Source organism: Castanea sativa, chromosome 12 (assembly GCF_040712315.1).
Source record: "Castanea sativa cultivar Marrone di Chiusa Pesio chromosome 12, ASM4071231v1".
Taxonomy (NCBI): domain Eukaryota; kingdom Viridiplantae; phylum Streptophyta; class Magnoliopsida; order Fagales; family Fagaceae; genus Castanea; species Castanea sativa.
Window position 1 is genome coordinate 7,325,594 of NC_134024.1, and position 12,698 is coordinate 7,338,291.

The window sequence follows — 12,698 nt, forward strand, 5'->3', positions numbered from 1 at the left end:
GCGCAGACAAGGGGTCCTTGGGTTCAGAATCAACATCTACTACCTGGACGGAATGACCCTAAGGGACGAGGACAAGGTCGGTTTGGTCATCTTTGGTTTGGGCATTTTTAGCCCTGGACGACTAATGCTTAGCCCTTTTTTCCTTGCTTCTGCTTGGAAGATTCTCCAAGTCAACTCCAAGAGACAAGCTCTTCCTTTTATCCCCAGTGGAAGGACGAGGTTGAGACTTCTCTAGGACAGGACGAGGAGACTCACCAAGGGCAGGACGAGGTTGAGGCTAAACCTCTGGCCCCACATCCTCGTCCATTACCTCCTTCCCTTTATTCTCCTTCATGGTAGCCATTCCTGCAGAGAAGATTGTTAGAATCACTTCTAGAAATTACAAAAGATTACTCAAAGTAAAAACTTACGTCTACGGATTGTACGCTCGTAGGCTGTGGCTGCAGGAGAAGGCTCAGGACCAAGGTTCCAAGTAGTGAGATGCTGGAAAGTGACCAAATAGTGGAAGTCCCTCTCCGGGTGAAGACGAGCTTTCTGAACTCGTTCAAGGTAAAACCTATCCATATGAGGCCGTCTAGCACCTACAAAAAAGAGAAGAAAGTGAGTAGATGACTGCAATCAAAAGTAACAAAAAGTAAAGCTTTAGCCACAGACGTACCTTTAGGATGAAGGTTCCCTAACTCTCCTGTGTAGGGAGGAAATGGATCTCTGTCAACTTCAATAGGGCGTCCAGCCCAAAAGCCAAAGACGAAGAAAAACTCCGTCTTTCATTTCCTATCAAAGGTGACTAAGGACTTAATCAGCCTATAATCTTTCCCTATGGCTGTGAACTAGTAAAAGCCAAGGGATTAATTAATCTTGGAGGGCTTATAGCAGAAGAGGAACTCATCCACAGTAAGAGGACGATCCCCCTCAAACACTTCCCTCCATAAAACTTGCATAGCGACAATCAGCCTCCATGCATTGGGGTTAAACTGACATATACCTAAACCTAGCCTAGAAAGTAGTTCCCTGGCAAAGGCATTAAGGGGCAACCTCAAACCCCCCAAGAGGTAAGCCTCATAAATACCTACACCAAAACGGGGTTGACAACACCACTAACCACGCACAGGTACCCTGGGATTCAAGTCCTCAGGAATTTGATACCAAGTCTTAAAAAAATCTAATTTTCTCTCGTCTATCTTAGAAGAAACCCCCATAGCACAACTATAAACTACCTCTTCCTCGTCCTGAGCAGAAGACAAGGGAGCACTCGTACCAGCCCTAGACCCAGACTCAGCCCTCGTCCTAAGTTTTTCCTGAAGTACCTCTATGGGAACTCTAGGGAAGCCAGACGTATACTTGTCCGTAGTGTTTCCCTCGCTATTGCTATTGCAATCACTACTACTATCACTAGACCCATTAAAACTACTAAGGTCATGATACTTGTCTATGGCTTTGACAACACTATTGCTAGACGAAGAAAGGGTTACCTCAGACATTTTTAAAGAAAGCTAAAAACCTGAGGACGAAGATGGAGAAAATACCTAGATCTAGACTAAGAGAGACTATGGACGCAAGAAACTTCTAGACGAGGCGCTAGGATGAGGGATGTCAAAGAAGAAAATTTCAGAAATGAGGGGGGTAGTGGAGGAATTCTACTATTTATAGGCAATGAACCCTGGTACCCGAAGCGACGCGACCAACCAAAATGTGACAAATGACATGTCCCTCAAAAAATGAACTGACATAACCAGTCGCCAATTAGATCATGACACGTGGCACCCACAACAGCTTACATAACGACACACATCCAAAAGATGACATCAGTTAATGTACTCCCTGGACAACCTATGGACAAGGGGGCAACTGATGTGGTATAAAAAAAAATACAACTCCAGCTTCATCCATGGAAGTCGTCCAAGAGAAAACCAGGTAGGCAAAGGTTGTAGGAACCTCGTCCAGGATAAGGCCGTCCATGTAGTAAGGTCCGTGGATGAAGTTTTGCATGGTCAAAGTTTCACAACGCCATGCCATGTCGTCCAAAGAGAACCATCAACCTCGTCCTGGGAGATCGTCCAGAAGGGAATGACCTCGCTTGGAAGCAAGATGCGCCTAACTGGAGGTTCCCTGGACGAGGACCCTGGACGAGCCCTTGACACTTAGGAAAAATTCCTAAAGTGAATATAACAACTCCGTATTACACGCATAACTTCCAGTGACTATTTTGTGAGGAAAATGTAACTCCTAAACAGTTGAAGAAGTTATCTCTAAACCTTCACACCTCCTCAAATCCAGGGGAGGTTACAAGTTTGATAACTGTCTTTAGGAAACTATATAAACGCTCATTCAGACCAAACAAAGGTACGTTTTGACATTTCCCAAAAAGTTGGAACTCCGAAATTATAGAGAGAAAACTAACTTTGCCATCGGAGGGTTCTTGGCCGGTAACCCCGGTCACCTTTGATTGTTTTTCTTTCTTTTTCAGACCACCAAGGCGACTAGTAGTCCTTTCAAGTCTGAAGCATCCAACCAACTGATTTTCTTCGCATCATCACAAATTATTGAGATTACTAATAAAGTACCAAATTACAAATATACACTACAAGAAAAAAGCCCTATTGCAACGAAATTTTTTGTTGCAAAAAACTTCAAATTGTTGCAATAAACCTCTATTGTAACGAAAAAAATTTGTTGCCCACTGTTGTGATAAAGTCTATGGCAATAGACTATTGCAACAAATATTTCATTGCAATAGAGTTTTGTTGCAATAAAATATTATTATTATTATTAAAAATACTTTATTGCAACAAAAAATATTGTTGCTATAATTTGTTGCAACAAAAAAAAAAACTTTAATAAGTGAGGTCATAGTAAATTGTACCTAGGGGGAGGAAAAAAAAAGAAATAAGAAATAAAGTGAGGGGTCATTAGTTGCCCAATAAGCTGTAACAAAGTATATTTTTTGTTAAAGTGTATAACAATACTAAACGCAGCTGTAGAACCAGCTTTTGTAGTGTAACTTGGGATAGCCATATCCATTGGGTAATGGATATCCTACCCTATCCTACCCAATTGTTCTGAGTAATACCCGGTTCTTCATGGGTAGAACTTAATCAGGTAAGGTATGGATATTACCCAAATTGCTCGGGTAGGGTATAATTATTATCCAAACCCGACCCGTTTAAAAATAAAACCTAAATCTTTCATGTCACTTAGACTCTCTCTCTCTCTCTACCTCTCCTCAGTAGTCAGTCCTCACTATCACACTCTCTCTCCGCCTTACTGTCGCTCACACTCTCTCTTCGCCTCACCGTCACTCACACTCTCTCTCTCTTTGTGCCTCTCCTCAATCCTCACCATCACTCACACACTCTCTCTCAGAGCTCTCCAATCTCTGCCTCTTCTCATCGTCACCACCGCTTCTGCTCTATTGGTTTCATGTTGTGGGTATCTAGGTTTGACATTTTGGGAAGGTTCTATCACTGGTTGAACAAGCTTGTGTACTTTGTCTCTCTCTGCTCATTTATCACCTATATGCAACCAAGTGATGTAATAAGTTTAGACTTGGCCAAAAAAAAAAAAAAGACAATACAAGCGAAATGTTAGGCACAACAACTATATACAATAAGTTTAGAAAGTTACACTACAAAAAACCGGTTCTACAGTCGCGTTTAGTATTGTTATATATTTTTGTTAGTATTGTTATATATTTTAACAAAATATATACTTTGTTATAGCTTATTGGGCAACTAATGGCCCTCACTTTATTTCATTTATCTATTTTTTCCTCCCCCTAGGTACTGCTTACTATAACCTCATTTTTTTTTTTTTTTGCAACAAATTATAGCAATAATATTTTTTGTTGCAATAAAGTATTTTTAATAATAATAAAAATATTTTATTTCAATAAAACTCTATTGCAGTGAAATATTTGTTGCAATAATGTATTGCCACAGACTTTATCGCAATAGAGGGCAATAAAATTTCTTCATTAAAATAGAGGTTTATTGCAATAATTTTAAGTTTTTTGCAACAAAACATTTCGTTGCAACAAGACTTTTTTCTTGTAGTAATTTTTAATTTAGTACTTTATTAGTAATTTCACTAATTTGTGTCAAAAATTACTCTTTTTTTTCAATGTTTCTTTAATATATATTATAAATTATAATTATAGGTATTTTTTAGTATTTTTTTTATTGGAAAGTAGGATTGTACAATCCTCGTGCCAATCCTATAATCCAATTCCTGAATCCTCTCACCGATCCTATCTAGGATCTTGGTTCTGATAGCCTTGTTTACTTTTATCTTAGTGCTCATTATATATAAATAATACGTAAGCTTTAGACCTTATGTTCTTCTCCTGATGCATGGGAAGGGGCCCTTCATCTTTATCTTGTTGGTTCCCCTTGCTCTTCCTCTCATACCTTCCTTCTTTTGTTTTGCCGCCTTCTCCTTTTTTCACTTTTCTTCTTCTGCTTACATGCGTGAGATATGCCCAGCTCTCAACATTTCTTCTACATTAGCAAGAACAAAGTAACTATCTAAAATTAGTGAAGATTCATAGAATCCAACTATAACCGAATGTAAGACAATTCCAAAATGTAAACACAAATTCCTTCTACATTCCACCTATAGATGGCAAAATTGGATACGACCCACGAACCTGACCCGACACGATACGACACGAAATTAGCAGGTTATGAGTTGAAACTTAATAGGTTAGTGTCATATTCTAGTTGACATGACGGACCCGTTTAATAAACGGGTTGGGTTAGCATCCAATACATGTTGTTTGACCTGTCTAATCCGTTTAATTAAATGGCAATTTACCAATATACCCTTCAAATCCTAAGTATATAAACTTATTAGTTGTTGTGGTTTATTTTCTTTAACATATTATGATTGATTATTTGTAATATTGAGATATGTTTTAGTTTTGAATGATTATTTGTGATGCAGTTACTCGTTAATTCTAGATTTTATATTAAAAATTTTTATTTTTTTGGTTTTTCATAATTCAATTTGGTTAAAATACTATTTTTTTTTCATTCTGATAAAATTCGATAAACAAGTCGACACAATTGACTCATTTAATAAATGGGTCGTGTTAAGGTTTAGGAATCTTGATCCGTTTAACAAACATGTTGGGTTAATGTTGGCTCATATAATCGGATACTCATGAGTCGACACGACACAAACCCGACATGCGAACATGAATTTCCACCCCTAATTTCACCAAATGCCTCCTAATAGAATCATTAAAACCCAATTAGTTTGGTTCCTTAAAAAAAAACAATTAGTTTGAGAGTCCCAAAAATAAAAACAAAAAAGAGCTTATCAATGTGAAAATTCATGCATCTACAAATTACAATCCAAACATGCTCCGCTTGCAACATCTATACACTTACATATAACCAGTTGATTAAAAAAACTACATACTAACATCACTTAGTTTAAGTAAAAGTATTTTTAATTATATACTAGTATCAGTTTGATAATAACTAGTACAGAGTAAAACACTATATAGCAATACTAAATCAAATGAATTACAAAAGACCACTCAATATCAGTATGATATGAGTATTGAGTTCCAGTTAGATCAATTGGTAAAATCTTTAATGATACTAAAAAAAAAAAAAGGTATGATATGAGTAATTTGAGCCGATTAAATACACATGAGTTGAATTTGGAGAAAGTCAATAACTAATTCTATTATAATATCACTTCAAGGTCTATTATCATCATAGTCATCGTCATCGTCATCGTCATCGTCATCGTCATTGAAAAATTCTATAATACCACGCATTATTTATTTATTGTCTTATGATACTTTTATTAGTAATAGGGTTACACATGACAATAAGCATTAACTTCACGGTTTTTTAAATATTTTTAATTTTGCTTGTTCACGCTAGACTGCAATAGGAGGAAAAAAAATAGTGTTTACACTTTACACTTCACATTTACGATGATAGGTTCCACTATATTACATAATAATCCTTTTTTTCCCTCCAATGTCATTTTGAAGAAGCAATAACAAGGTCATATGTAATAATAACAAGTTTCAGTAACAACAATATCCACTGGACTTGTTCTTCCCTGTTTGACAGGACCCTACATCCTTGGGCCGGTTAAAGGATGGGTTTCCATCTTCTTTATCAGCATCTTCCTCTTGACACAAATCCTCCAAATTTGGAGTCTTTGTTTCTTGCTCTCTCTCTCATTCTGTTTTCTCTTGATAACTTCATAGCTAATGGCCTCATGGGCTATTGCTGGACTATGTACAGAACAATTTAAGTTAGTATTTTTTGCAAACTCTACTCTACTTCTCCTTCCTTCCTTCCTCCCCTCAATCCAAATAGGCCATTAAGGGAGTTAATTCTTCTTCTCTCTCCAATAACAAGGCTTCCATTTCCATATTATCATGTCTGAGCTGTGACATAGGACTAACCATTTTCCTGTGTTGGTGGTTGGAACCTTATGCTCCGAACATATTTGGAGCCAAACTTTTATTCGATATATTATGCAAACAACTAAATTTAGAATTCAAACAGCTAAATTTAGAAGTGGTAGAGATAGAACGCAAACAACTAATTGTAGTTTCTCTGAGATAGAATGCAAACAACTAATTGTAGTTTCTCTTAGCTTGTTGATTGCTACAGTACAGGCGCTTGATGAACCAACTCCCAAAACCTTCTGCTTCTTTCTTTCTTTTTTATTAATAATTCAAAAAAAAAAAAAAAAAACTTTCATTTGTGGCTAAAGAATGGAATAATCCTAAAACTTCATTATTAAGTTAATCAATAATATGCCAAAGGAAATGAATGCTGAACCCAGACTAACCCTTTTAACTCTCAGAGTCCCATCAAGGTTACGTACGGGTAATCAATTGGGTCGTGGCTCGTGGGAAATTTGATGTGGATATTTTTCCTAGGCCCAATCAGAGGAAATGAAGAAGAAAAAGTCTAAACTCAAAAAAGTGAGCTTGTCATTTGTCACCTTCACCCCTCCATGCAAAATTTCACATCACAATTCACAATCACTAAGCTGTAATCAAAGAAACTTTAGGCAAATGCACTGATATTATAGCCAAATTATAGCCAGAATCTAGTCTAAAGGATAAAGGGTAGAAAGATTAAGGCCAAATCACTGACTTTATACATCAAAGAACGTGTCAAAGATGGAGTAAATTATCAAGTTTATAGTATAGGACTATGTTCGCACCAACCTCCCATTCCCAAAGAAAGTAATCAAGCACCAAGCTTTAATTCTAAAATTATGGGATTAGTCATGGATTCTCAATAGACTGATCATGGTCTGCCACAGGCAATCCTTTTTGTCATTATAACTTATTTGAAGTCATATTCTTTGTTAATGCCTCAATTGACATGTTTTTTTTTTTTTTAAATGATCATTCCTATTTTCTTCCCAACACTTTGTTTGGATATATAAAAAGAAGAATATATTACATCCAATAAATTAACCATAAAGTCATCAAATGAGCAAACTGCTAGATCATTAGAAAGAAAATCAAGGTGAACATGGATAATTGTGACTGACCGTGATTAATTTATTGAGGATCCATAGCCAACTCCAAAAAGTTTGGGACTAAGGCTTGGTTGTTGTTGTTTGGTGGACTGTTCTGTTGCACAAAATCATTTCTTGTTGATGGATAATTCATTTGAAATCAGTATAAAAAACAATTATTCAACAACATTTCTATAGCATTAAAATTATTTTGTGCTTTTTCACTATACAAATTCAACCATATAGTTATCAGCAGAAACACTTACAAACTGCAAGACTATCTAATATGTATTAAGCCTCATCTTTAATTTTTTTTAGCTCTCCTCACTACCTTCTTAAATGTATCATCCCCTCACAAGTCAATGTCCCCTCAAGATCTCCAATAATTCGAGCTATCCGAACCTCAAGGCCCCTTTGAACTTCCTGAAAGAGAGTTCTGACACTATCAGCAAAGCGTTTCATGTCAAAGCTGGCGGTCTTATGTATTTCTTCAGTGACCCCAACAAATCCAGAAGCAATCTTGGATTGAATTTCCACCCATTTCTGTCCTGTTGCAACTATATGTCTCTGCAGCTGAAATGTTTCGTCAAGGAATTTTTGTAGTGCTTTAGTTTCTTTCTTTGGTCTTGCTGTACTAGAATCTCCACCACTCGCAGTTAGATCATGCTCATGCTGAAAAATAAAAATAAGAAACTATAAGTAAATGACTACATTTTTAAACCGCCAAAAGAGAGGCCAATGAGAATGTCATATAGTGTGTTAGGCCCTAATTGAAGCCAAACAGAAGCACCAATATTTAAAAGAGATGGTTGAAGTTTTGCAACTATCAAAGTGTTGAGAACACTGAATTGCCAAAAGTCAATTTTATTGTCATAGTTTTTTGAACTTTACTGAATTAATCCAAGCTTACCATGCGCTTGGAAAGGTCATCTGCCTTCTCTTGAAAGGACTGGTACCTGCCAACTTGTTTATTCAGCAAAGACATCAATGCAAGGAAACTCTTGATCCCAATTTGTCTATTGTCATTGCTTTCTGTATCTTCAAGGCTTTCTTGCTTCCCTGTCAGTCTCTCAAGCATTAGAAGTTGCTGCTTCAGCCTTTTGATCTTATAAGAAACTTGAAGAGCATGAAGATCCATCCTCCAAGGAGAATTGTTTGTCTTATTCAAGGGCTGACTAGATGATGCCAGTTTTTCAGTGACATCAATATCAACTGGACTTGTTCTTCCCTCTTTTACAGGACCCGCATTGGCAATTTCTTTATCATCTTCTAACTCTTTTTCAGGAGAATAGGCTATTAAACCTACATCCTTGGACTGGTTAAAGAATGAGTTTCCTTCTTCTTTCTCAGCATCTTCCTCTAGACACAAATCCTCCGAATTTGGAGTCCTTGTTTCTTGCTCTCTCTCATTCTGTTTTCTCTTATTGATAACTCCAGAGCCAATGGTCTCATGGGCTATTACTGGACTATGTACAGAACAATTTAAATTAGTATTTTGGCAATTTAGGGCCTTGAATTCTGATGCTAGTTGCTCTTTTAAGGAAGTTAGTTCTTCTTCTCTCTCCAATAACAAGGCTTCCAATTTCATATTATCATGTCTGAGCTGTGACATATCCTCATTCATTCCCTCAATATGGGACTGCAGCCGCTTTGATTCTAGTTCCATGCTCATCAACTGCCAACGAAATGTTTCTAATTTCTCATCTTTGATTCTCATTTGTTCTGCAAAAGCATCCAGTTCTAAGTGATGCCTTTGCTCAATTAAAGTTGCATACTTCTCAGCTTCCGACAGTACCCAACTTTCCAATTGCTTAACATCAGCTGTCATAGCTTAAAAAGCAAGAAAGGGGAAGGTATTAAGAAAAAAAGAATCTAGAATTTGCTACAAAATCAGGAATTAAAGCATTTTGACTGGATTTTATGAAAGAAAATAAAATCAAGAATATGTGTGTGCATGCGCACGTGTATTAGAGTTCGCAATTGATAATGTTGGTTAAAGCTAAGAGGTCATATATGTTAAATCCTAATGAAAATTGGGAACTTTGTTCTTACCCAACGCGTCATTTCCTTCCAGTGAGTAGCAGTCAGAGATTGGAGAAAGTTCTGGCTCCTTTCTGTCCTTTTTAAGCCCAATATGCCCATACTCAAGAACAAGATCAGTTGGCTGTGATCTTGTCTTTCCAATGTGTGATGATCCCGTTGCATGCTGATGCACCCCTCTTGCCCCTGTGTAAAAGTCCAATTTTGAATTTACTTGGTTAGTCAACATACTTCTTAATGAATGCCTCTCATGTCTAGACTCTGATACTGCCCTCCACCTTTCAGTTTCTATTTCAGCTTGCTGTCTCTTAGCCTTTGATAGTTTAACTTCCTTTAAAAGCAATTGTTTCTCTGCTGTATCCAGCTTGTTCTTCCTAAGCAATGCTGACAGAATTTTGTCTTTTTGCTCCAAATCCTTGTGCATTTTTACCATCTCCATGGATAGTTTTTGAGCCATCAAGTCTGCCTCCTCCTTTTGCTCTAATACGACTTCAAGTTCTTCTTTTGTAGCTTCAATTTTCCTAAGTGCGCGGCCCATTCCAGCTTCAAGTTGCCGTTGGTTTGACATAACTTCGATGAAGGCAGATTTGTGCTTCCATAGCTCAGAAGAATGCTTTTGGGCTTCAAGCGCTGCAGACTCTCTCAATTCTTTGATGACATTTTCACCTTCTTTTAGCTTTTCTTCCAATTCACTCTTATTCTGCTTCTCTTCCTCCAATTCCTTATCCTTATGCTGCACCATAATCTCCATTTCCTTCAACTTTTCATTCAATTCAGAAACAGCATGATGGTTCTTTTTCTCAATAACTCTCAATTCATTCAAAAGAGCCCCAAGCTGCTGCCGGAGCTTCTTCCTTTCATTCAACCAGCTCTGCTCTTTTGTAGCAAAGATACTCACAACTTTCTCAGTGGCTCTTGCATCTTCACTTCTCAATTTTTTCAACTCTACCGTCTCTCTCTCAGCAGTTTCAAGTTTATAGAGAAGCTCACACTTTCCTTCACTGGCTCCTTCTCTCTGGACCTTCCACACAAGCAACCCCAGCAGCTGGGCACTTCCTTGGAGCATTTTATCGCATACTTTGGACCATCTTTCGCCTTCAAATTCTGGTTTTGACAATAGTTGGAGGGCAAAGAATGCACAAGAAACACCAAAACACATTGGATACAAGCTATCACTCTTCTTTTCAAATTCGGCTGAACATAAACCGGAGATTTTCTTCTCATCCATTATTCAAGACTTTGCTTCTTTTCCTTTGCAAAGGGAATTAAGAGTTAGAATACACTAAACAAAACTGAAATTCCTAGTTTTCTGCTAAAAGCTTGAAGAATTCACATCAATAAATTGAAAAGAGAAAAAGAGCCTACATTAAGGTAATGTAGCCAAAACTTTTCAATAATTTGAGCAACAAATATGCTTAATACACATGGTTCCACAAATGAACAGCTCAATAATTGAGGGAACAATAATATTCATTACAACTATAGGTGCACAGAAGCTACTTTTTATTAGTTTACCTAATCCAAGACTAGAGCAATACAAAAAATAGATAAACAACAGGTTTAAGACTTCTTTTAACTCAAAACAAGACAACACAACCTACTTGAGAAAACAAATTGTAGCTTAGGTAGAGCAGTATTTCAATTGAGAATCACACAAACAGCATGACTATGGTTATAAAAGCGGCTACTGATAATGAATGCCTAAAGCATGAATCAACACGTGTATGATAAAGCAAATTCAGTTAGAAATGTGCTGTATTTTTAACAGAATGGAAGAAGAACTATAATTATTGTTCCCTGGTTTTCAGTGAAAGACTGACCCTATTAACCCCACTTGCTCTTCTTTTCTCCCCCCACTAAGTTTCTTCCCCTTTTACTCTCCTTTTCTTCTTCACCTGAGGTCATGACTGTTATAAGAAGCAAAAGCACTAGATTCTTGGTTGTTTGTCACCATTACATATTAAGAAATTGAGGTTGGACTTTGAAGGATAAAAGAAACATATCTCTGTCAAACAGTTCTCAAAAAATTAAAATCTTCCAGGGTGGCTTACCTCTTACTTATGTTTAACTAATCTGCATAAAGTATTTTCAAAAGGGTATACAGTAGACAAGAAGAATAAGAAAGTAGTTTTCAGTAATCATAAAATGTGATTATAATTTCTTGTTTCTTCTATTTATGAAAACGATATGGAATTTACATTTTGGCAATGTTGATTAGAACTCTTACCGACTTCTTAATAAGTCAATGATTAACATGGATGATGTCAATCAAGGTACCATATTTAGGCTAAAACAAGATCAATAACTCAACATGGACCACATAATTATTATGTGTCATTGTACAATTACAGCACCTATAAGAAAACCTCATGAAAATTCTAACATACACCAAGCAATGAAGCTCAAACCAAAAATACCCACCAACCCATTTATCAATTGCTAGACAAAAACATGAAAAAAAAATCTAGCCTTTTTCCAATAGCAATGCATATATACCATACATTCATATATAATAAAGAGCATATTGTGCAAAGAAAAAAAAAAAGAGAGCAATCAAACTGTCAGTTCACTATCATAATAATGGAGCCACCTAAGGTACCACATGTCTTCATGGGTCCAGAAAAAGATTGAAGTTTCTCCAATTGCTTCCTTGGCTGAGACCTGTAAAGCAGGACCTTGTTCAAGAAAGTCTATACATAACATTAGTCCATTTTATTTATAAAAAAAAAAACACTTGGTTCAAAAATAAATACTATTAAGTACTGGGCCAATAGTAAACCATATTTTGCTTTTTAAATTCCAAGATCTGCTCTTGGAACCAGGACTTGGGCTATCCTTTGATACATTCATTTGATTATATTTAAAGCAATCTCTCTCTAGAGAGCAGTACACCAAGAAAACAAAAAGGAGAAAGTACTAAGGTCACACTCAACCTTAAAAATCTTGTGGTCACAGACAGCTCATGCTCTCTCTCTCTCTCTCTCATTGATTGAGAAGAAAATCAAAATCCACATTCCACACACAAATACATACCGAACACAAACAAGAGAGAATGTCTAAAGTCACAGTCACGTGTAGTCATTTGTGGTTACAGCCCACGTTCCCATCAAATATTTGTAATAAAAGATGGAATCTTTCTGGGGTCCCAT

The 12,698-nt window shown here is 36.7% G+C and overlaps 1 protein-coding gene across 4 annotated transcripts; it reads right to left on the reverse strand.

The window, feature by feature from the left end:
- Positions 1-7,677: 7,677 nt before the first annotated feature.
- Positions 7,678-12,240, reverse strand: LOC142621246 (uncharacterized). Of its 4 annotated transcripts, none has more exons than XM_075794565.1 (4): positions 12,140-12,240; positions 9,562-10,800; positions 8,420-9,339; positions 7,678-8,181 (listed from the first exon to the last, which is right to left on the reverse strand). In XM_075794565.1, the coding sequence occupies exons 2-4, from the start codon at positions 10,775-10,777 to the stop codon at positions 7,837-7,839; spliced, it is 2,481 nt and encodes an 826-aa protein (XP_075650680.1). In that variant the 5' UTR covers positions 10,778-10,800; positions 12,140-12,240; the 3' UTR covers positions 7,678-7,836. The 4 variants fall into 4 exon arrangements, with proteins under 4 accessions (XP_075650680.1, XP_075650681.1, XP_075650682.1 ...); XM_075794566.1 differs by lacking the exon at positions 12,140-12,240 and adding an exon at positions 11,777-12,063; XM_075794567.1 differs by lacking the exon at positions 12,140-12,240 and adding an exon at positions 11,601-11,696.
- Positions 12,241-12,698: the final 458 nt, after the last annotated feature.

What these genes read in the sequence shown, in the direction of transcription:
- LOC142621246 (XM_075794565.1), bottom strand. Translation starts at nt 10,777, where the DNA reads ATGGATGAGAAGAAAATCTCCGGTTTATGTTCAGCCGAATTTGAAAAG. An exon ending in GGAAGGAAATGACGCGTTGG is followed by an intron (nt 9,340 to 9,561) that starts GTAAGAACAAAG and finishes TTGCTTTTTAAG; the next exon opens with CTATGACAGCTGATGTTAAG. An exon ending in ATGACCTTTCCAAGCGCATG is followed by an intron (nt 8,182 to 8,419) that starts GTAAGCTTGGAT and finishes TTTATTTTTCAG; the next exon opens with CATGAGCATGATCTAACTGC.